General features: G+C 49.7%; 1 protein-coding gene across 1 annotated transcript; it reads left to right on the top strand.

The window, feature by feature from the left end:
- Nucleotides 1-240: 240 nt before the first annotated feature.
- LOC128273238 (vesicular glutamate transporter 1) lies at nt 241-23,866 on the top strand. Its single transcript, XM_053011172.1, has 7 exons — nt 241-290; nt 19,094-19,385; nt 21,224-21,457; nt 21,530-21,994; nt 22,066-22,251; nt 22,321-22,506; nt 23,477-23,866. The coding sequence occupies exons 1-7, from the start codon at nt 241-243 to the stop codon at nt 23,864-23,866; spliced, it is 1,803 nt and encodes a 600-aa protein (XP_052867132.1).
- Nucleotides 23,867-24,104: the final 238 nt, after the last annotated feature.

Here is a 24,104-nt window from a genome sequence, read left to right as displayed (position 1 = left end):
CATTTTTTTCTTATTTTGGACTGTTTTTGGATTAATTGCTCTCATAAATAATTATAAATTTTTGTCTAGTCGCCCCCAGCGTACAACATGAGTTCGAAGTGGATGTTGCGCTGATAGCTGTAATCTACGCCTCGTCACCACTCGCGTGATCCCAGACCGGACGGTGCACAAACCTCGGCCATCCTCTGGTCTGACGAGCAATCACCACCTGAGATCGGCTCTCAGCCCCGTAGCGACAACATGCCTGGGTTCGCAGATTTCAAGGACCGTGCGTCCAACATTTTCGGTGGGTAAGTAGCAAACATTCCGGTTCCGTTCCGGCCGGATCCTTCAACCGACGAACGAACGGCTTTCTAGCGGTTGACTAGCTAAGCCGTGTCCAACGCCCCGTGCCACCGTTGCATCCATACACCGTGGGCCCGGGGCCATTTGTAATCCGGATTTGGGATCCACTCGAGGCTCGACAATGAGCGGCGAAGCGGTTTTGCGCGGCTGTGGCTGCAGTGTTTTGTTATCAGCTTTTCAAGGGCCTTAGGCCGAGAGACCAATCGGCGGATCGCTTGCAATGCTGCTGTCGTCGACATGCGTAAGCTGTGATGGATGAACGATTCGGTTATCCGCTTTGTCGATGCCTTCCTTGGAGTCAGCGAAGCGAACAAAGCGATATGATAGGGAAAAAATGTGCCAACGCTGACATGTCGTTAGACTGTATTCACCGATAGTTCGGAACGCATCGGAACTACCAACATTTTAAAACAGAAACTCTTAGCTTGCTTATTGGCGGCCTCAAAATCCTCCAAATTGGCGAAAATGCTCATTAATTTAAGCGGATTAGACGATGTGCATCTCCATGCAGTGTGTTAAGCACTCCGTCGCTGCGAGCCGTCTAATCCCGGAGCTCAGTTACGAGTGGACCGATAGGCTGGGCCAGATAGCAGGATTTGTTTATAAATGACTAAAATACATGTTTCGCTTCCGTTCCGGTTACGCCCACTCGGGAAGCGATGGCAACTGTACCGACCGTCCGCGCAAAAGGGGTTCCGGGAAGTTTGCAGCACGACGAGACAGTGCTCGTTTCCCTGCTCCGATGCTCCGATGTTTAATAGAATTTATTTATGATAATACCTCCTAATGGGAGCCTAATGGGAGATTATTTACCAGGAGTGTTATTGAAAAACTCGGCCCAGGGCTCACGGCGACCCAGCCCCGGCTAAGGGCGGAGTACTTTGCGGAGTTGCGCGGCGATAAAAACGGTGGAAAAATCTCTCCTCCGTCGACCGGGACGAGGACGGCGACGACGACAATAAACTAGGAGCTGGTTGGGATATCTTCACATCGGCGCCCGGGGTGGAGTTGGTTTGACGGGTGATGGACGCATTTTGAATTTAATTAAGCACGGAACGAAGAAAGGGTGTTTCCGTAGCTTCCGCCGGCCGTGTGCAGCGTCTCGCGTGATAAAGAGATTTATGCAATACCGTTCCGGGACTCGGGTCCGGGCTCCGGTCGCGGCAGTGCGAACGGTCCTGCTCCTGCGCCGCAGCTCGCTCGCTCGCTCGCTGATTCCGGTTCCCGATGGCTTCGGGGCACTTTTTAATGAACTCAAACTCGGTTGCCATTTTGTGTATGGGACGTGGTCCGAGATTCATGACAGATATTTATGATCCGCCCGGGAGCTTACTTTGCAAAGAACTCCTCCCAAACCCAAAACTAAACCCCAGGCCCGGTTTCGGTCCCGGAATATAAATGTGATCAAATGTGATACGGTTTCACGTCACATCGATCGGAACCTCTCACTCAAAAGCCGATGACGGGCGAGCCAGAGCCACCGGAAGTACGTTCCGCTGTGGTGACAATCAACGCCCCGGGTGTGGATTGTGTGTCGCCCGCAGCCCCCCCCGGGTAAGAAGCGTGTAACCGTGCGCCCTTTCTGCATCAACCGGCACGTGCAGCGAAGGCAATTTCGCTACGCTACGGCACCGCACACTAATGCGTACACTCTGTTCCTGTTCACAGTTCCCATTTATGATAAAGTGCTACGGTGCTAAGCCCAAGGCGGTGGCGGCGACGGCTCGGAGCGTAAGATTTGCCGGACAAACCTGTTAATAAGTTGCCACTCGTGCCTCGATCCTTACGCTTATCGCGTCCTTATCGCGTCGTGCCGCGTTCCAACATTCGAGCACTAATTCGACCCCCGGGGAACAATTTGTTGGCCGCTTGTTTTTCTGAGCCGTTGAGCGACTAAATCCTGTGGCGAACATCGCGAGCCACTAAATCAACCCGCAAAGCCGCCAGTGACTCCTGCTTGCGTTGGTTGTTGGTGGATAAAAAAGGGAAAAACAATATCACCAACTGAGGCGTTAAACCTTCGCTACGGGAGACCGCAGGACCGCCCGTGGGCACAGATTTATGAGTGCCGTTCGGGCGTCCTGCCGGCTAGGGTGAGGAAAGCTGGGCAGAAAACTTGTCAGAGTTCGTTAGACAGGATATCAAATGCTTGACATGGAGTGAATGTGAATGCAGCATAAACATTTTAAAAAGGTTTTCCATTGGCCTAGGAAGCGCCCAAAACTTATGCACAAATCCGAAACTCTGAGTATGACTCATGAGCTCATCAGGATACGCCAGGACACGCGCGAACTCTTCATTTCCTGTCGCCGAAAATCGGCGAATCATTCGGTTTTATTGCGTTATCTATAAATGTTCTGCCCCAGTTCCCCCGGGTTCGGAAATTTATCTCGCATTCAGTGAGAGAATTTTCTTTTCCCACCATCCGTGCCCACGTCAACAAGAGTGCGAAATATGAAAAAGAAAAAAAACATTGTCCTCTCTCTCACCAACCAGTGCGCCACGAAAACGATTTATCATTTCGAATCGGCGGCACGCTGGCGCCACGAAATCTCGAGATATGGCCAAGAACTCAAGCAGCCCCCTTTTCTTTTCGGCGCGTGGACGTCTTGGCTTTCGCGGAAGTCAAGACGGCCACACGAACGGCCGTCGGCCGCCAGCTCGGCGGCGGCACTAATAACCGACTTGCTAGTTCCCGACTGGCTGAGGGTGACGGCCGCCTGCCGAACTAGAACCAAGGCCCGAGCACACACTTTTACAGCTTCCCATCGGTTTCCGGTGTCCTTTCGGTCGCGTACGCACAGAACGCAGCGCGCGTCATTCAGACAGCATCGCCGGGGCCACGGCGATAAAAAGTAGTGCCAGACAATCGGGCGAGACGGCGGCGACTTTTTGGCGGCGCCACCGAATGTTGGCACACTATTTTGTCCTGTCGTCTCCCGGAATCATCTCCCTCGCGCGGAAACTCGGTCAATCGATACTGCTGGCGCTGGCGTCGGACAATTGGCCCTTCGGATTCTGGCACCGGAACCGAAGAATCCTATCCTGGCGAGATGGAACATTTAAATAATCAAATAAAAATGTGCAATCAGCACATTTGGGCCGCAGCAAAGCACCCGTAACCATAATGGTAATTGTTTTTAACAGCCTCCAATCTGCACTCACTTTCCCGGTTCCCGGGTTTCCGGGTTGGGTGGGTGCAAATGAACTGGTCAAATGGCTGTAACGGCTGTCAGTTTGAACGGCACGTCCCTGGCTAGTGTTTAGCGCGCCACAAAGCGAACCGTTCCTTTGGTAACCGCACTCGAATCGCCTCGAATCGGAAAGGGTTGGCACCCTTTTTTCCCTTCACTGGTCGGGCCAGTCTGGAGAATGATTGCTGCGAGCGCGACGACATCACTCGTTCGATTGTTATGTTCCCTGGGCCGGGAATGCACCGGAGTCCGTACGAGTCGGATGAGCCGTTTCAACAAGCGAAGCAATTTAATCACGTTAATGGATTTCATTGTTGTGCTGAGCGAATCCATTTGCTTCGGAGCGCAAGCGAAAGGAAGTCCCACCCGGACCGGCTGGCAGGTTTCAGTCGTTTGGCGGCGGTGATCGGATACGGGATCGAAAGTCTTGGCCTTGGTGTGGCCGGTTCTCAGAAAGTATCTTACGTACTTTATCTAATTACGTTCATCGCGTGGCGCTTCCGTTGTCGGCGCCGAAACAAATATTTGAAGACTTTAAAAAATCTTTTCCCCAAAATCGAAAACGAAATGGATGAAATGTAGAATTTGGGCTCCCGGGACCGCGTTTGCTGGTTTGCATAAATTCTCGAAATTAACATACTGTTTCCGTGCTGGCATAGTGTATTTGCTTAGGCCGGGAGATGGTGGCAGATGGAAATATTGATTACCACTCCCCGGCAAGGTCCCAGGATCCCCGCTTGCCGGACCGAAAGCCTGCTCCTCGCGGCAGGCAGCGGATCTAATGATGTCATCATCGTCGAACAATCGTTCGCATGACGAACCGGGGCGCGATCGCATTACCGAGCGGTCCATTAAAATTCAGTGCTGCAAGTACCGGAATACATCTTTCCTTCTTTTCTTTCCCGCACCGGCCAGGACCCGCGAACGAATAGTTTCGGGACATCGGGGCCCGGTCGGTGTATCGACGACGTCGGCAGGAGGCGATTGTGCCAATGAGTGGTTCGCATCGATTGCGGTCGTGTAGGGCCACCCCACCTTGAAGTTGTTAGCCATTTTGGTCACGTACTGCGCTTTCACACAATTTAGCTCCGGAGCAAGCTGCTTTATTGGGTTTCTTAAGGAATGTGATCGAGTGTTGTTTTTTTTTTTTCGAGGGCCACATCGAGCGACAGCCGAAATATGTTTTCGTCGTGTTTTTTTGTTCATTCCTTTACCGCCCCGAATTTGTAAGGATGTGGTGCGTTCTTGCGCCCGAGGGTGTCCTGACGGTCAATTATCGATGGGTGACTTCGCACAGCACATCCCATCGCGGGAAAGGCACCTTTCGGTGAATATTCTCATGAGCCGGGCCAGCAAATTCTGGAATAATGACTCATTTCGGGCATATCGGTGAAATATTATGGAGAATCCCTTTGATTCCGCAGAATGTTGTTGGATAATAAGCAAAAAAAAAAAAAACGGAAAGGACAAATCCACAACCCTAATGACCGCCACCGCTGGGGCGCCCAGTCCGGGTCGCGTTTCGCAATCAGCACCGATACGATTACAGCGGGAGTTACGGTTGTGATAAAGAGTGACATAACTTGTTCGGGAGCTCGGTTCGGCCACACAAACTGCGAGATGAAAGACTGTGAACCGACCGAAGTTATAATCGGATTTACAAAATTTTGCCACAATCCAAAAAAGAGAGACATCGACAAAGTATCCTCCGTAGTATCGGATGCATCGGCCCGGGACTCTGCCAGGATCCCGCTCTATGGTCGCCAACCCGGGTTCCCCTCCGGTGCCGGGAAACTTTCGGTGCGGTTTATCGAGCGTACATTTTGTGATTTCCTTTTTTCCCGCGTGCCATAAGTATATGCTCGTTGCCCGAAAAAGGGAGCAATCTAGCTCGAGCGGTCCGGGATGCAAAGTTCACGGACCGTTAAGACCACCACTGAAACCGAAGGAGATTGCCGAACGCACGAACACGGAAGGGAAGAATATTATGATGACGATGGCTTTTGGTCATAAATTGTGGTATCATACTTGGCCGAGGCCGCCTGACCGGGGAGACCGAGCCCGTAACTGATGGTGTGATTAATTAAAGCGAGTGAAGCATGAAATTGATTTGTGTTAGCCAAAACATCACCACGGCCGTCCTGCGGCCTAGAAGTGATCCCCATTTTGAATTTAAAAAAATTGGTAAATTTTCAGCGCTCGACCGGAGCAGAAGCGAAAATAGTCCAATTATATAAATGCAGTGCTGGGCCATTACGGTGATTGTGGTGACCGGAACTGACCAGATGGGTCGCGCGTGTGTGTGCGCTATTTTTTTCCTTTTTTCACACAAACTCCCGGTTCTTGCTCCGGAACACACGACTTGCTTCCACACGACGCCTAACCGTTGAATAATGGAACTCTTTCGCTTTTCTGTTTGGGCCGCGCTTCCACACACACTCAACCCACAGCGGGATCCTTCGGAGATGCTACCGTTGCAGAAGATCCTGATTTCGGGCCCGTTTTGTTGCGTTCCACACGAAGATTACACGTTCCCTGGCGACGATGGGCGACGAAGAATGTGATTGTTGCCACGGTATTTAGACCGACCGCCCGGGACGTCCTTATCCCGCCCTGGAGGACAACGGACAAGAGACAAGACGGACTCTTCAGGCGGACCGTTTGCAACACGCTCGAGTGAGCCATTGATATGGCGTCACAATATTCATGTGAAAGCAAAAATGCTGCCTGCTCCGGGTTGGCTTTTGCAGCGTTTTGTCCCCCCAGGATGTCTCGAGGGATACTTTGCGGCGCTTAGCGCGGCTCTTGTGAGCATCGATGACGCGCGACACTCGGCCGTCAGGGGAAATAGGATGCAAAGGGTCGTCGGCAGTGCGGAGCAAATGAAAACACCCATCTACCACACGCTGTGCCTTTCAGGGGCGCTGAATGCAACCAAAGCCACGATAAGCGGCTTTTCAGTGGCCAAGACTCTCCTTGATATGATAATGAATACGTTCGTCACATTCAAGTCTCGCAGCGTTTGATGTGGCCACGGCAGGGCTATTAGCCGGATAGCATAGCTCAGAGAGGAATATTAAACGCTAAATATGAGAAACTGATATAAGATGCCATCCTTTTTTTTTGTAAAATCATCAGACAACAGATAGCAGATGAGATGATTGATTAAAGTACTCAACGAAAAAGTTGGTGCTGGTTCGAAATCTAATTAAACCGCTTCGAATTCTCAAGAAGCCACCAGACAGGCTGATTGAATCAGAAACAAACCAATTAACGGTTCGTAGCGCTCACCACACACCTTCCCCGTCGTCTGAGTTCTGACTCTAATGATAATTAATATCACAAGAAACCCATGAAGATAATCATTTCTGGCACGGCGCGCACCGCGCAGATGGATGGCCGGCGAAGCACCGCAAGTGACGAAATGGGTCGCCAGAATGGAAAATCGAGCGGAAAAACTTTTCCCAAAACAATGATCCATAATGGGACACCGAAGGCCGAGAGGGTGGGACGACCACTAGGAGTACGGAGTACTTTTATCTTAATCAGCATTTTAGCCGGAGACCGGGGATGTGATGCTCGGAGACGGCAGGACAGCGGGGACGGCTTCCACTTGTTTAAAGAGTGACGTTAAACTTCATCCACCGTGAAGTGTGGCACATCGAATCGGGAATTAACCACCAGCACGCCGGGATGCTTTTTCTCCCCTCCGAACTCGGAACCACCGGATGATGTCTCACTTTCCGCACGGCGAGGGTTGCGAGTTGAAAGCAAGTTTCCCTTCGATCAGCACAGCCCGACTCTCATTAACACGGTGCTAAACTCAGTAAGCGGCGGTGACAGAGCGTGCGTCCGTGGTCCGGGAACGTGCTTCCGCGGAACGTGATACAGTTGATGTGGACGGGACCGGCCTGGGACGACTGGAGTTTGTGGAAAATATTCCTCAATATTTCCTCATCCATCCGGCACCGAAAAGCGCAACAAAATCTCGAGACTTTGATTAATCAGCTCGTGAAATGATCACGATTCTCGGTGCTCATCGATGGACCAATCCTTTTCATGCCGCGCCACTGCTTGATCCTTGCAAAACAATGTACGGCGGGTGGTGGTGGTGGCGGCGCCCAAAGAGCTGTTTGAGAGAGCTGTTTTGTTGTCATCATTATATGCGGCTTAAATGATTTCCCCCGGGGGCCTAGCCGGGCGCTACTCGTCACATATGGCCAAGTGGGGACTTCCATCGGAGGAGCCGAGGCGGTGGCGCTATCCTTTGAATCTGTGTCCTTTCAATGAACGCGCCCCGCAGAAACCGCAGCGCGTAGGTTTTATGTCGAAATAAATTTCTTCCCCGTACTCGTGGTACTTTTAAGCCCATAACAGGTTCGTTGGTTCCAGTCGAAAACTACATTCATCGTGGTTGTGTTTTTGTGCCAGGCCGGAGAACGAGTAGCGGCTATGAAAAATGGGCCCCATTAGAAGGCAAGGGTCGCCGGTTGCCGAACGGAGGGCGCAAATCCTCGTTTGATCGCTTCGACAGCCTCAGCAATCAGGCGACGACTACGACTACGACGGGACCAGGGTATCACTCCCCGAGTATGCTCGAACGTGATTGATACATATGACTTTTCAGTTTTGGGAAGGCCTGTCGGATAGAAAACCTGCCCATAAATGAAGGGCAAAGAGCCACAGAAACACAGAGAGAGAGAGAGAGAGTGAATGGTCCACTTATTGATGAGGTTTAGTCGATTGCCGAGGGGTTAACAATGGAAAAATCGTATCACTCGCATCGTGATGATGTTGCGACATATCTTAACTCGTTCAAGTGGAACCACATTGGGAACGGATTTTAAGTATGATTGCTTTCAGGCTGAGATATACTATGTATTGGAAGGATTGATTCCTGTATCATTTATCATAAAATTTACCAGTTCGAGGGAGTTTCATGTACCGAGAGTTTCGTTTCTTCATGTCTACTAAAAGCGAACAAAAACGATAAAAGCGGTTTTTTCCAAAGATTAGTACAATTTCATCATCATCGTCTTCTTTGATTGTCTAAAGGATATTTACTCAAGCTTCAACTAGTCATTGAGCTACTGCGATCCATTTGGCCGAAATTCTTTGTGTATATTGAACATGCAACAAACAAACGGAGATAAAATCAAACATGCAAACACCTTGAGTCCCACATGGTTGATGTTGACCAACAGCAGCGAGAACGGATCTGAGGGCCATAATCATTTTCCCCGGTTACTTAATTTGCCTTTAAAACCTTTCATTAGCGGCGCAGACTTTTGTCGACTTTTAAACTCAACTCTTCGAACCACATGTTCGTCGTGCGTCATAAACATTGTCTGGCAACATTGTCAAACAAACTGTGTCCGGCATCGTCAAATACTTGAAAGTGTACTTATTTGAAATTTCATACAAAATCGTAGTGCGTTTGAACTGTTCTGGCCAGCCGATTGTAACAGGGTAGCAGACTCACGAAGGAACGGTGATCAAGATCAAATAAGAGCTAGAATCTCGACACTCTTCTCTGAAACAGGCACACCCCAGCGTTCGTTAGTGGCAGTGACGCATGCGTGATGGACTTTTTAAGGAAAACATTTTGTGTGTCTTAGAGGATAAAGTAACGTCTACAGTGAACAAAAGGAATTAACCATTCGCCGGTGCTGCTAGTAATCGAAATGAAAAAGTTCCTATAAACCAACCCAACTATTGTTTGCAAATAGGAAAAGTAGTCGTTCTCCGTTGATGTCTTTTAATCAAAAATTAAAATGATTTGAATTTGGCGGCATGTTGCCGCATTTTACCAGCCGAAAGATCGCTTTAAAGATGTTGGCATACTCTTCACTCGGTCAACTATGCGCTTTACAACTCCACCAATCTGAGTTGACCAATTCAGGTGGCCTTGCAACGTGCAGCTCGTTGCGACGCAAACTGCGAAAACATCTCCTTCAAAAGCAATCTGGAAACACTTTCTCTTCGCGAAGAATGCATTGCGCTCCGTGTCCAGCGTCCACTCCACGTGCGGGGGTTTAAAAAACCTATTACTCTACATTTAAACAGGCCGCCATCGTCACCGTGATGGCCACACCGCCACCGGCCGGCTGAAGCAAACCGTGAAAAAGTGAGACACATTAAGCCACTTGTCTGGCGCGTGATTTGAATGCGTAAACTTGTCGCACTTTCGCCAGACGGATCGATTTCCGGCAAAGAAACCGGGTGGGCCGGAAAAACCGAGCCCCCCCGCAGGCGGTTCATTGTTTACGGTGGATCTGATAATGCTCTGCCGGAGCATAATTGTATCGTTTCATTTGGCGCGAGGTAAGTAAAATCTGGAATATATTAAACAGCGCCCGGCTGTCCGTGTGTCGGCATGATTGTTGATCTTTGTGACCTGCCCCGCGCCCCAGGCCATAGAAATGGTCGGAAAACTCACGCTCCCGACGAAACACGGGAAGAGCAGGACAATCTGATAATGTTGTCACCGTGCCGCCGGCCGCCGTGGACCGTTGGCCGGAGTGTTTGAACGCACGATAAATAAACAAAAGTGGCGAAAATCTCAGGAAATTGCTTCTGAAAGCCGATCCGGTGATGGCGGCGGCGGCGGCGGCGGAGGATGTGCTGATGACAACCGGACAACCGATGGAAGTGCTGGCTGGCGTCGCGTCCCTCTCTATGGCGCTGCCCCTCGACCGTAACGGACCAGGGGAAACGCTATCTGGGCCGCTGCAGACGAAGACGAATGTGTGGCTGAGGTCGGGAGAGTAGACGACATAAAATTGAAGTAATGACTAAATTATGCCAGAGTCATTTTCGGTCCGATAGATGATCTTAATTTGAGCCGTGCGTTGAGCCACCGACTTCTGCAACGAAGGCGGCCCCTGGCAGTGATGACGCTAAACCATCCGCAATGCTCCTTTCAGTCGGTGGCCCGCGTTGACAGGCGGCCGGCCTGATGAGATTTGGTGGGAAAGTCACGCGCACTCTCGGGCCTATGATCATCGTCTGGGACCCCGGCACGGAAGCCCGTTATTCGTTAAAGTAATTACACCCGTTTAACCCCTTGGCGTTGGTGTTGCTAAAGATGCTTTTCGAGTAGTGTGGTGTGATTATGGTAAATGATTGATGAAGAGGGCAGCTACATTAGCACCGTTTAGTGGGCGAACAGCCTCATTCGTAATAGCTTTTGGAGTTTTCTCACTCCAGAGTCGCGTTTCGTGATGATTGTACTCTGAGTTTGTTCGAATGTTTCGAAAGGATTGCTTTGGACATGTCTTGCTGCATCAGACTGATGATCTTTTAACGTATTTATTGTACTCCATGCCATAGTCTAGTTGGGTTTCGTTTTGCGTTCGTGGCTCGTGGTTCAATCAAAACAATTCTATATTCGTAAAATAACTAAACACCCGTCTGTTTGATGAAAGGATCATATCCACGGAATTCCATTACCCATCGCCACCGATGAAACTGCCATCCCCTGGAAAGCCCGTACTGTTTGATTCCAAACGTCGTCGACGATTGTCGAATATGGTGCACAAATACGCCTCACGACGCGATTGTCACGTTTCGCTTTCGCTCTCCACAGCATCTTGAGATTTCAATTCACTTTACGCAGAGCCCGCACGCCTCTAAGGCTTCCATCCTCATTGCCACCCATCGGTTTCCATCGGTTTCATTCGTCGTCGAAGGGTCGATTCCGGCCCACAGTTTTTCTTTTGTCGGTCTCTCTCTCTCCGTGGTACTCTCGAAACGATCAGCAATCAATGGTTGTCCGTGGCGCACAACTTCGATGGCTTCCTCCTGTATCGCGCTCGTGGCTTTGATATGGCCGCTGCTGTGAGTCGTATGAAAAATTGCCATTATTTCGAATTCCAGGACGCGACACCGGGCGCGTACAGGAATTGAATTTCGGTGGATTTGTACCAATATTTCACAGCTCGGTCTCACTTTACATTCTTGTGCGAAGGATGCTAACGGCGACGGCGGTGCTGTAATCGGAGGTATTCTTCTGGTGGAGTGACTTTTTTCTTCTTCCCGGCACCCTCTCAACGGGGTGCCATAAATCAACCGGTCGCGGTGCCGTCATCGGAGCAGCCAGTCGGGATCCGCGCACCGAGTTTGAGAAATGACTTTAAATTACATCATTATCGCACAATAATCAGCGCGATAAAGTGCGCCTTTGACGCAATTCGTAGTCCATGAAATAAGCCGAATTGTTACGCCTTTTTGTCGAAAGAGTTACTTCGCTTCTCCGCGGAGGACTTTCCTGGGGTAGTAAATCGAGACGACATTATTTAAAGTACGCTCTGCGCTCTCAGTGTAGATCCCGGTCCCGGTCACGTTCTACCAAAAACCGTCTGTAGGGTTGTTGGCTAGCTTAGCGTAAACTTCTTACCGGGATCCCTCCCCAGCAGCTCGACCTCAGCAAACCGGAGATTATGGCCCAATGGTTGTTGCGAAATCTCTTGCTGACAGGTTCCGCCGAGGAAGTTTATTTTTCCGCTGGCTTCTTTTTTCAAGCACAGCTTTAAGAGAAGGGTCCCGGTTTTCCAGAGGGGTTGCCCGGAGTCGGGCGAGAGGCCGGCGGATATCAATCCTGCCAATTCATTTGATTGCTGTTTTTCTTTCTCGTCAATCCGACTAGGGTCATGTATCGGTTTTATTACATTTCTATTTTCTTTGTGTGTCGCTGGATCTCGCTTCCTCGCATCCGGGCGGCCGGTTCGATCTCTTTTCAAGCTGTTTCCGTTTGTTGCATAAACACGTCTGAGCCAACGGGTTGTAGGGGCTAATGCGCTGGGTGAATCGCTGGCGTAAGGTAACCCTTGTTGATTCACACGAACGACAGAAGTTTGAGGACATCGAAATGGAATCTGGGCTGCTGGTGGTCAGCCTAGCAGTTGCTAGGTATCTGCAGCAAGCTCCAGAGCTTCGGGAAAGCTTCGGGAAAGGCGAACACCGAATTGCCCCCTTATTTTCGAAAAACAATAACATCTAATGCTACTTTACGTAAGAGGGGCACTTTTTCCCGTTCACCAAAACAACTTTTACCTCTTGATGGGCGGCCCGGCCTGGGGAGGAATCTGCCCAAACAGACAGCGGTGTCTTTTCGCAAGAGCTCCTCTATTATGGCACATAATCTGCTCGATTCAATCTCTTAACGGCTATTTTTAATGATTGCTTTTCCTGCGTCCAACTTTCGCAGCGCCAGATTTTCTTCCGCATTTTCACTTCGGCCCGTTCACGCCGCGATTCCTTATCTTTGGTCGGCAATTTTCTGTTTTCCGTTTTGCTCTTGGACCCTTCGGTTGCCGGTGGTAACGGGAAAAGAGGGAGAGAAAATCCTGGTCGGGTCAGTGGCGGTCTGCGTGACGATTGCGTCCTGTCGGCTTCCTCGGCACCGGTGGATGTTTGTTCCGCTTCCGCTTTCGAGCACAGTAAAAGGGGATTCGGACCGTGCGGGCGGCACCGATGGAAGATGGCTGATAATTAGATAGAGACAGGCAATGAAAGAAAACGACCGGATTGGCTACCTTTCGAGCGCGGCCCCGCACTAATAGGAGGGAAATTCAATTTCGCACGAACGATTACCGTTTAATGAATAAATAAGTGCCGGGGTTTCCGTTTTCGAGGTAAGAGTTCGGCTCGAAAGCCCCGGACGTGACGTTTGCTGGAAACAATCCGGTGAAATATCTCGTTGTTTGGCAACAACCATTTTAATATCTCCCTTCTTGGGCCATTCCGGAGGGCACATTGCTCGGGAGAGTATGAAGTGGACTTGATAAAATGTACCGATGTTGTTGATGATGTGGTTGATGATGTTGTACCGAAAATAAATGTTATCAACTGCACGTCAGTGATCCGGGCCGGGCAAAATCTGATTTTAATGAACTTCGGTGGGGTGCGGTGCTCGTCATCGGTCCATCAATCAAATCTCTATTAAAGCTGTGGCCCGGTTGGCCGGCATCGGGCGCCGTCGAAATCGATCGAAATACTTCAACCGGAAATTCAATCATCGCGGTACAATGAAAGGCTTAATCGAATGATGATACACCGGCAAAGATAAGCGGAGTGCGTTCGGAGTGTCCGGAGTGTGACCTTCAAACGGTGTGCGCTTCCGAGATTGATGGTCCGAGTTTTCCATGCGAGCAAAATGGCGGCCAGGATGGGTCGGATTGATGACCGATATGCGACGACGATAAGCATATCTAATTTTGATGGATATCCGTTACCGTTTTCGAATGTGCACAGATTCACGGGGAGTCTGGCAAAGTGTACGGAAACAAAACTGCGTATCCGAGGCAAAAGATTGGCCTCCAGGGGCCAACCCTTCGGGTGAAGTCTCTTGGGAGAAATTGTCGGTTTTCTGTCCGCCGCGCGCACAAGGACCTCGCGAAAACAGTACGATCCATCCCCGGGGGGAGGCTCCGCACCGGCTAGCGACGGGGTTTAAACAGAGCTGTTATTATGTTTACTCTGGTGTCGGACGGCCTCTTGCCCGTTGGCCACAGACAAAGGGTGGCGCGCGGTGTGGACCAGCAGCAACACAGCGCAAATATTGATATGATCCATAATTTAGAAATTAAATTTATTTACTTTTCTCTTGTTCCTGGACAAGTGAATCACACTCCTTCCGGTGCACTACACGGCGACTGCTTTGCGGATTTGATGGATCACGGCCAGATGACGGGGGCTGCTTCGGGTTTCATTTCGGTTTTAATAGCTTTTAGGCAAATGTTTAACTTTCGCGGGTGTCTCGGTGAACCTGTGCGCCGTGTGCCGAACCGTAGCGGATCGTGGTTGGGTTGGTAATAACATTTTTCATAATGTACTTCAGCAACGCGCTCGATGGCAGCGGTTGTATTTGTCATTGGGATCCTTCAAAAGAGAGCGCTCTCGCGATGTGCTTGGAAACGTATGGTTGATGATGGTTGATTGTGTATCAGTGGGTCAAGAGATGAAATAAACTTGTTAAGCGTCTACTTGAAACTAAAAAATATTGAAAAACTTATTGCTTTTTGAATACGACATTCCAGACTTGGCGAGAGTTAATTTGGGGATTCATTTTTGATCATAGCCTGCTTGTGCCAATTGTTCATAATCAATGAAGCTACGTATCGTTTAAAGTTACAGTGGTTTTAAAAGAGGCAGTCGAAGTAGCCCAGCGTTAGTATACAGACGGAAACAGTGTCTTACTAGCGTTACTTGATATGTCTCCGACCTCAACATGAAATGAGTTAGATTGTCAATCTTCTGACAGTTAGTCACAAAAATTTCAGTCTTTTTGGACTACGCAAATCAAAGATGAGATGGGTTATGTGTATAAGAACTCTGTGCCATCATTCACCATTGTGAAATTTTCTGCGGCTAAGTTTAAACGTGGCCGTAGGAGCTTAGGAAACGATGAACGTCCAGGACGTCCAAAAACTGCAACTACAGGCGAAAACATCGCTAAAGTCCACCAAGTGAGTCAGTCCACGACCACCGAATCAAGTGAGAGCAGCAGTAGAGGTTAAGGACATGTCTAAAAAACGTGTTTGTCACGTTCGAACATTAGAAAGCTGTCCGCCCGTTGTTTGTCGTGTGACCAGTTCCCTTTCTCACCAGACCTAGCTCCAATTGACTTTGTTTTCATCCCTCATCTGAAAATTGCACCAGAAAGGATCAACATTTTCGTCAAAAGAAGAGGCAATTCGCTTCGTGAAGAACTACTTTCAATTATTCTGAGATAAAGTACTACTTTTCCGAGTACTATTTGGACAGATTACGGAGATGCGAGCACCGCTAGGAGAAGTGTGTTGAAGAAGCTACGAACAGACTATGTTGGAAAACAAAAAATAAAATCAGACGAAGTTACCTTTGATAAGTCGTATTTTTTTTCCAAATAACTCTCGTAATAGTAATCAAAATGAAAAGAATATTTGAAATGTTTTTTTTTTCTATTCTTCGTTCTCTGTAACGGGTTGGTATGGTTTTGGAGAAAATAAATATAAACAAGTGATGGTTCTAAGCATTTGAATGAACTTCGAACGATCTATAACATCTTCCGGCATTGTGAAGATTTTTTCCGTTTTTTGAAACGTTTCGCAAACAACTCTAGATAACTTTACTCTTCACAACAAAAATGGTATTTGCCAAGCAAGCAAAAAATCCCCGTTTGACAAAATAACTTCCGTTAAAGCCTGTGCCTGTATCAATTAGCCAAGCTCAAACGTTCGATACCATCAATTACCGGGCCTTCCTGTCGGCACTTATCACTGATCAACCCTCTTTTAGCAAGAAAAACACATTTACCAAACGGCGCCCAGCATAAAGCGGATTGTTACCAGTTAATAACATAAATTATGCATTTCTTTCCCACGCACGGCCCGAAAGCAGTGCGGCACTCGTCCCTTGCGGAGCGGCACCAAAAGGAAAAATCCTTCCACGGTGCGTCGTCGGCCGGCCTATCGTCGGCTGGAAATCAAATCACAAGCATAACAAGCGAATCAACACGACTCCTACTCCGGCCACCGTTGGTAGACAGAGGGCGACGGCAGCGGACCGCTTGGGGGTGTAATCATAAAAGTTTCTACCACCACAGCTCCCTGAGGACGTATGAATTTCAGAGGTGACGACCACGCTGACAGGAACAGGGAAACCGGCGCTTCGGGCCCGTTTCATAAAATATTCACCAACCGCGCTTCGTTACCGTTCGTTAAAAGAGAGGGGAACTGTGTCCTCATCCTCGACAGGACTGCGTGCAGCGAGCGAGTTTGGTTCTTTAATGATTGACCGCGTGCTGGGCCCAACGATTACCGTTCACCTGTTGAACTGCTGCTGCATTGAGCGGTTGTCAATAAATACCTCATAAAACTATGCAAAAGATTGGAATTTTATATAAAATTCTTTAAATTACTTTACAGAAGAAGGGTTCACTTTGTAACCATTACCAAATTCGCTAAAAGCATCCGCCAACGGCGTCCGGCGTTTTATGCTAAGCGTTGTTTACATTAAATTTTCCACGTCCCAATAATCGGAAAAACGTTTAGATTACGGTGCGTTCCCCAAGTAAATCCCCAAGCTCGTTCAAATAATCTTCCTCCGGAAGCTTGGCACTCCAGCCCCGAGCACGCCGACCCGGTTGGTGGTTGTACCTGATTGCGGGAAAAGGATCATGTTACGATGGCACACCTTACCGTTTAAGAGACACGGCCACCGGCTGCTCGGTGAGCGAAGGGACCAAAATCGGGTGAATTAAAAGATCAGTCTCCGAAGGATTGTAAATGATATTTACGGGAATTGGATTTCAATGATTCCCGTCTTGGGGCTTAGACTTTGCTGACACAACGTCGCAAGGCAACGTGCCACCATCGCGGCGGTCGGTCGGGCACCGGAAAGGCGGCGTTCCAATCGTTTGAAGTGCTGACAAATTTAAATTAAAAATGCTCGAAAAGCGATTTCATTAATTTCCATCCATCGACTAGGTGACGGGTTTGCGTGAGCCATTCGCACTCACTGTCTCCGTGTTTCTCTCTTTCTCTCGACCGGAAATCGGTTGAACGGATGGCTTGGGATGGCTTTGGACGGTCCCGGACACGTGCTCGAGAGAGAAATTGATATTTATGCGCATCCCAAGCCAGCACGGGGCCTGGCACCGAGCGATGTATCCTTGTCGATGTAGCACAAAACCGTTCGCCTTCATTTGCATGCCGGGTACCTTCTCGAGGCCCGGTATTAGGTGTCTAGGTAATAAATTCGAATTACTGCGCTCGCTGTCCACCTAGAGCGCTGTTAGGCGGATGATTGTTTCGCTTAAATTGTAGTTTTTGAAATCCCATCGCAGAGAAACTTACAAAAGTAAAAAGTTTTAACGGTCCAATGGATCGAACTGTTACTAACTATTAACTACGTGCCGCGTGCGTTGAGACTTGTGACTTCTGATGAACAATATTACTCAATCCTGTTGGTACATAATCAATCACCGGCGTCAGGAATCGTTAATACAGATAAATCCTCTTTGCACCACCCAAATGCGGCCATAGTTTCGTTAATCTATCCAGCAGAGCGGATCAAGTGTTGGTCAGCACAAAGAGACAGTTCCGAGTTCCTTGTGCTCGTGCTCGTGAAGACTTTTGCCGATTCATCCCGCAGCCGACCGATCGATAGTCTGTCGCCTGAAGGGGGCCGCCCCACTCTGGAAAGCGGATATTGGCAAACAGCGCTCAGCTATCGAACCTCCGAAAGTAACTTAATTATGTTTGTCAACGATAATTCCTGGCAGAAGGCCAGAGCATTCTGCGCAGCGCCGTCCTGCTGTTTTCCTTTTTTCCAATCATAAATCTGCGGCGAGGCTGAAGTCGGCACCGAGCTGGGGTGGAACTTTCTGTCTCCCCCCCACCAGCCGGCTTGTAAGTTGGGCCTAAAAGGATAATTTTGTTTCGGCCGGCCACCGCTCTGCCGTCGGCGCCGGGCTGTCTTTCTCCGTTTTGGCACCCGCTCGCCCGGGTGACATTTATCAAATCAATTATTTTTTATGCTCCCGCACGCGTTGTTTGAAACGAACGAACGTGATGAAATATTTGGGATTTATTGAGCATCGTAAAGTTCGGCGGTAGGAGTGTGCTCAATTTTTGAGTGCCGTAATGGCGGCCCATAATAAATTGGTTGTAGTGCTGCGCGCCCGGTAGGCGGTTGGGTTTATCACTTCGTGTTGACGGTCGTTATTAGGACGTACTCTCGCTGGACCAGGACCACACATAACCACAATAATGATGTCTAACAAATGGTACGACATCACGTCGACACACTCTGGCTCGTAGCTGGCAGTAACAAATGAGGAACATTTGTGGCGGACAAATTATCAATTACACCGCCGCCGCCGCCGTCGGTCGGCCGTTTGAAGGGATGAATAAAATTAATTTCCATCTCGTTGCATCACCACGGCCGAGAGGAGCTAAGATTGGACGAGAAAAGTGCAACGGTTGGCAGAAAACAGAGCGCTGTAAAGCGTCGTCCGCCCGCTGTGCGCGGGAAGTGGGATGTCGGCTGCCGGAGCAAAACAGGGAGCATTTATCATGCCGCGAATGAGGGCGAGCGACGAAGGACATTTGCATTCGTTTGTGCGCTATATCCATGGGAGAAAATGGGGCCGAACTAGGATGGGCCGTGTGGAGTGTAGTCATATTTTCGTGCCTTCTGAAGGGACGAGCGAAAGGTTCGAAGCGCGCAAAGAAAAGGATCCATTCTGCTGAAGACGCCACCCGCAAATCGGTTGCGGGAGGCATTTGCGTGAACGGAAATGACATTAAGTGGGTCTTTTCATTTAATTTCGCTTTCTCAATTATATTTCGGCGCCGCGTAGGCACTTTCTTGACAGTTCGAAGGGTCCTGGGGAGGCCGTACTGCAAGCAAGAAAGTTACGCCAAACGCCTTTGATATGTCTCCTTGGATTTGGATCTCCTTTGTGGAATGTCTGAAGAAAGTTATGAATATTTCTCTTGTTCTATTAAAAGTAGATGTACTAAATGTACTAAAATTACCCATTTAACATTCTTCGCGACTCATTGCAGTGGTTTCGAGAAGTTCGAGATGCCCAAACAAGGCTACGACCAGATGGACGGGGCCGCTCTCGGCGGTGGCGGAGGCGCGTACCAGGCCGAAACCGGTGGTAACGATTCTCCGATGTCGTTCGAGGAGATCGAACGGCCACCGTTGCGCCACGTCGACAAGTACGTCCGGGCGGAGTGTCCCTGCATCAAGACGACCCGCTACACCATTGCGCTGATGACTTGCCTCGGGTTCATCATATCGTTCGGGATGCGCTGCAACATGGGCATGGCCAAACTGCAGTTCGAGAACGGGGTAAGTGACCGCGGACCGCGACCGAAACGGAACTGGGCCGCCCTTTGGGGTCCGCTTCCATTAGACCACATTTCACCGTCGCGTTAATTATCCGGCGCCGCTCGACACGTGTCGATGATGGTCCCTTTTTTCCCCGTCACCGGTATGTTTCGATTATAATTTTGCCATTCGATTCCGGAGTTCACGGCGTTAGGGCGGCAGGTGACACGAGCATTGAACCGACGGAAATACATAAAATGGCCGGGTTCATTCCCTGAACCATCGGTAGCCTACCATAATGTCGTGCATTAATATGTCGATGGAGAAAATTATGCGATTCCTGACCGTGGCCGTCCTTCCTTCCCGTAATGGAAGCGCCAGGAAATGGAAGATAATGAACAGGCAAAAATGGAGCATTAGCGCGCGGGGGGAGCCCTGTCCGCGGCTCGATTACGCGCGCTGTCCGTGCGTCTTCTATGAAAAAGATCGCTCAACCGGCAACCGGGAAGATAAGGACACCTCCCGGGGATGGGCAAAAATCAGGAAAAAATATGAAATTTTATGGAGTCAAACATAATGGAAGCATTTATTAGGAATGCGACGACAAAGGATGATAATTTTTTATTCATGAGTCATTGCCCTTTTGGCGGTCGGCTAGGACGGAGGGTGGACGACACGCACGACGCCCCGGCGCTGATCGAGGAAACGGAAACGGATAAGGACCCAGCGGAAACGGCCGGAAACGAGCATAAAAAGCAAGAAAATGACAACAAACCGACGCCGGCGACGAGCCATCGACGCCACGCTGTGAGAACGTTGCGCTCGGGGTGCGCTACCGGCGTCGAGACATCCTTCGGATGTTTAGCTCGGATTTCGGAGTCGGTGTATCTCTCCGACGCCGACTCCGGCGGACCCGTGGCTATTGTTCGGTGGGTGATGTTGTGGAAAAAATCCGGGACTTCCGGTGCTGCATTTGGCTCGATTTAACGAACGGGAAGCGCTCGGGTTTTCACACTTTCTCCGCCTGCGATGGACGGACGGGGCACAGGGATGGGGGAATTTAACCGTCATGTCTGAATTACGAATTTGCATTCATCGAATGCACCAAAGGTTTCAAGCGGAACGAAATTTCGTTCACAATGTTGCAGAAAGCCTGCGGTGGAAAAGTTCTATCGAAAACAAGAGAATATAAGTGGTACAAAGTGTACACGGCCAGGACGACCATCAACATCAACTTAAGAGCTACACGTTAATGAAATCAAAGAATTGGTGCTCCAAAATCGTAGATTGACAGTATCCGAGACCTTACTGACCTTGATGGAATATCGAAAGGGTCAGTGAAATGCCGATTGGTGACAAAAACGCTCAATTCCATGGGAAAACAGCACCGCGTTGAAGTCAAGACAGCATGAAACGCATCATAACTGGAGATGAGACTTGGATCTACACCTACGACCCAGAAACTATCGATCAAACGAAACCGCCACAAAGTGACGATATGCACCGAGTGATTTCTAGCCATTCGCTAAACTCAAGAGAGATTCGAGGACACTCTTTCGAATTTATAAAAGAAATAGAAACCGAAGAAGAAATTGAAGGCTATATCGAAAGATAAATTTGCGGCATGTTTTGAAACCTGGAAAACTGTTGGCACAAGTTTATTGCATTCGTACAAACAGTGCTGAAATGAATTATGAAAAGTAAAAATTGATATAATTTCCCGTTTTTATTTGGCCACATTATAGCGCCCATTACAATCATGTATGAGCCGTAAATTTAATGTATTTAAAGAATATCTTTAGAATAGGAATTTCCACTTTTTATTCATTTTATTAAATGTTTCACCTTCCATCTAACAGTCGGTGAAGTACAACTGGACGGTGGCGATGGAAAGCGCGGTCGACTCGTCGTTCTTCTGGGGTTACCTCGTGACGCAAGTTCCGGGCGGTTTCCTGGCCTCGATGTTTCCAGCCAATCGCATCTTCGGCACGGCCATCGCCTGCTCGGCGTTCCTGAACCTGCTCGTGCCGGGCGCCATGATGCTACATCCCACCGTCGTCATTCTGGTGCGCGTCCTGCAGGGTTTGGTTGAGGTGAGTATAGCGGGTCCCCCCGCCCGAGGTTGCGCTCTCCACTAACCCCGGTCCGGGTTTGACCGCCCGTAGGGTGTAACGTATCCGGCGTGCCACGGTATCTGGCGCTTCTGGGCACCACCACTCGAGCGGTCCCGGCTGGCCACGATGGCGTTCAGCGGCTCGTACGCGGGCGTCGTGATAGGCATGCCCATGTCGGGCATCCTGACCGGTTCGATCAGCTGGCACGCACCGTTCTACTTCTACGGCGTGATGGGCCTGATATGGTACTGCTTCTGGCTGTGGCTTTCGTTCGAGAAGCCCCGCCAGCACCCAACCATCACCGGCAAGGAGCTCAAGTACATCGAAAAGTCGCTCGGCGAGTCGGTGCAGCTACCGATGCCGACCATCGCGACGACCCCGTGGCGTCACTTCTTCACCTCGATGCCCGTCTACGCGATCATCGTGGCGAACTTTTGCCGCTCGTGGAACTTCTATCTGCTGGTGCTTTACCAGAGTGCCTACCTGAAGCACTCGTTTGACTTCCGAATCGAAGAGGTAAGTTACGGCCGCTTTCATTGCTCTGCAAGGATCCTTAAACGGGTTCTTTATTCGGATTGTTCCAACAGACTGGTATACTAGGAGCGCTGCCGCATCTGCTGATGACGATCATTGTACCGTTCGGCGGTATGTTGGCCGATCACATACGCAAAACGGGGATTCTGTCGACGACAAATGTGCGCAAACTGTTCAACTGTGGCGGCTTCGGTCTGGAGGGACTCTTTTTCCTGGTCGTGGCCCACGCCACCAGCCCAGTGAGTTGAACACGTCATTTTCGCAGCATGCTCGACATGGGTTTTCATATATCTTCCCCGCTGCTGTAGATGGGCGCAGTAACGGCTCTCACGCTCGGTGTGGCGTTCAGTGGGTTTGCCATCTCCGGTTACAACGTCAATCATCTGGACATCGCCCCCCGGTACGCCAGCATCTTGATGGGCATGTCGAACGGCATCGGAACGATAGCGGGCCTGATCTGTCCCATAGCGATCGATCATCTCACCAGGGGCCAGGTAAGTGGTGGTCCACCGATTTCCGGTGCAGTCTTCGTAATCCGATTGGCGATGCATCAGACAGTGTCCGCCGCCGTCCGTCGGTAGATTCGCTCCAAAACTGCTGATTCGGTGGAATAAATTAAATTTGTTAGGACGTTACACGCTCGTTGATTTTGAACAATGCACCGAACTCCTACGCGGAGCGCTGTTCCGACTGGCGTTCTCGATAAAGCGAAACCCTATACTGGCCACCATCATCCTGCGGCAGCCTTTCTGGCGGCGGACTAAAAGTGTTTTCCGACATCACGCTCACGCTTGGCACCCTTTTTCGACGGGGATATGAAGGGCCTTTTAAAATCTTGAAACTGCACGGAGAGGAGCGCCACCGTGTGGAAGGGTTGCCGAATGCCGTTGCTAAGGGATGTGATTTTTGCTACGTTTGCAGTTCTCTCGCCGTCGCGGGTGCCGACAGAAAAGACTATTGTTGGCAAAACGACAGATTCACGTCGATACGTCGTGTTTGTTGTTTCGATTTTGTTTGCTGACGTTGATAATCTTTGAAATGTGTGCATGATTGCATTGTTGTAAACAAGGCAACCGCAGCGGATGGCAGCAAATACGAACGTGTTTAGATTTGGTTGTTTTGCCAATAATACTTTACTTGGCCGGGAAGCATTTGGTTTCATGTTGAATAAAGTTCTCTACTGTACTGTGTGAATGTAGCATTGCACGGTGCATAACTAATACACCATGCCCCAACTGAGTTAATTAAAACTAATAAAACTAATTTATTTATGAACAAATTTATTTGAAACCATTCCGAAAAATTTAAAAATTCTGTTCGTTACTTGAGCGACATCTATATTTGAGTTTGCGTACCTAACGCCTAGATGTCGCTAGTAACACACCCAGTCAAAATGATAGTACCATAAAACATTTTGAAATGCCAGTTCAATTTCTGTTTTATGCTCGGGTCCGTTCGTTACAGCCAAAATCATGCTGGTCGACCGTGTTCACGATAGCGGCGACGGTACACTTGGTCGGTATCACCTTCTACGCCATCTTCGCGTCCGGCGAGCTGCAGTCCTGGGCCGAACCGACACTGGAAGAGCAGAAAGCCTGGGATCCGGTGGGATCGGGCTTCGAAAAGGAGACAACGTTCAACGCGGACGACAACGTAGACGGGCCAGGAGGTCCCGTGGCACCTTTTGGCGATCCTGCGGCCCAGATCAACACCACCAAGACGCTCAGCTACGGTGCGGTGCAGCACGTGGCCACCAATCCGTTCGCGTATCCGAACGCCATCAGCGAGGAACCGGTGCAACCGGAGGCGAGGGACACGTATCTACACGGAAACCCAACCGAGCGTACCTATTGACCTGCTCGCATGAAGAAAACCGTAACGTTTAGTTTGCACTAGATTGGTGGCACTCCACCACCCAGGGTGGTGGTGTTTTCTGTTCCGATTCGGGAAACTCGAAAATTTTGCTGCTCCCACGGCACTCGAGGCTGTATTGATATTGCTGTCTACCGGCGCAGAGGCAGAGCACTGAGGGCACCCCCCGGTGCAATAGGGCTTAAGACTCGAACGAACGAAGTAAGTAAGGTATCTAAGC

The sequence above is a fragment of the Anopheles cruzii genome, chromosome 3, assembly GCF_943734635.1.
Source record: "Anopheles cruzii chromosome 3, idAnoCruzAS_RS32_06, whole genome shotgun sequence".
NCBI classification, from domain to species: Eukaryota; Metazoa; Arthropoda; class Insecta; order Diptera; family Culicidae; genus Anopheles; species Anopheles cruzii.
Note: the sequence above shows the minus strand (reverse complement) of the source record. Positions and strands in the feature narration are given on the sequence as shown.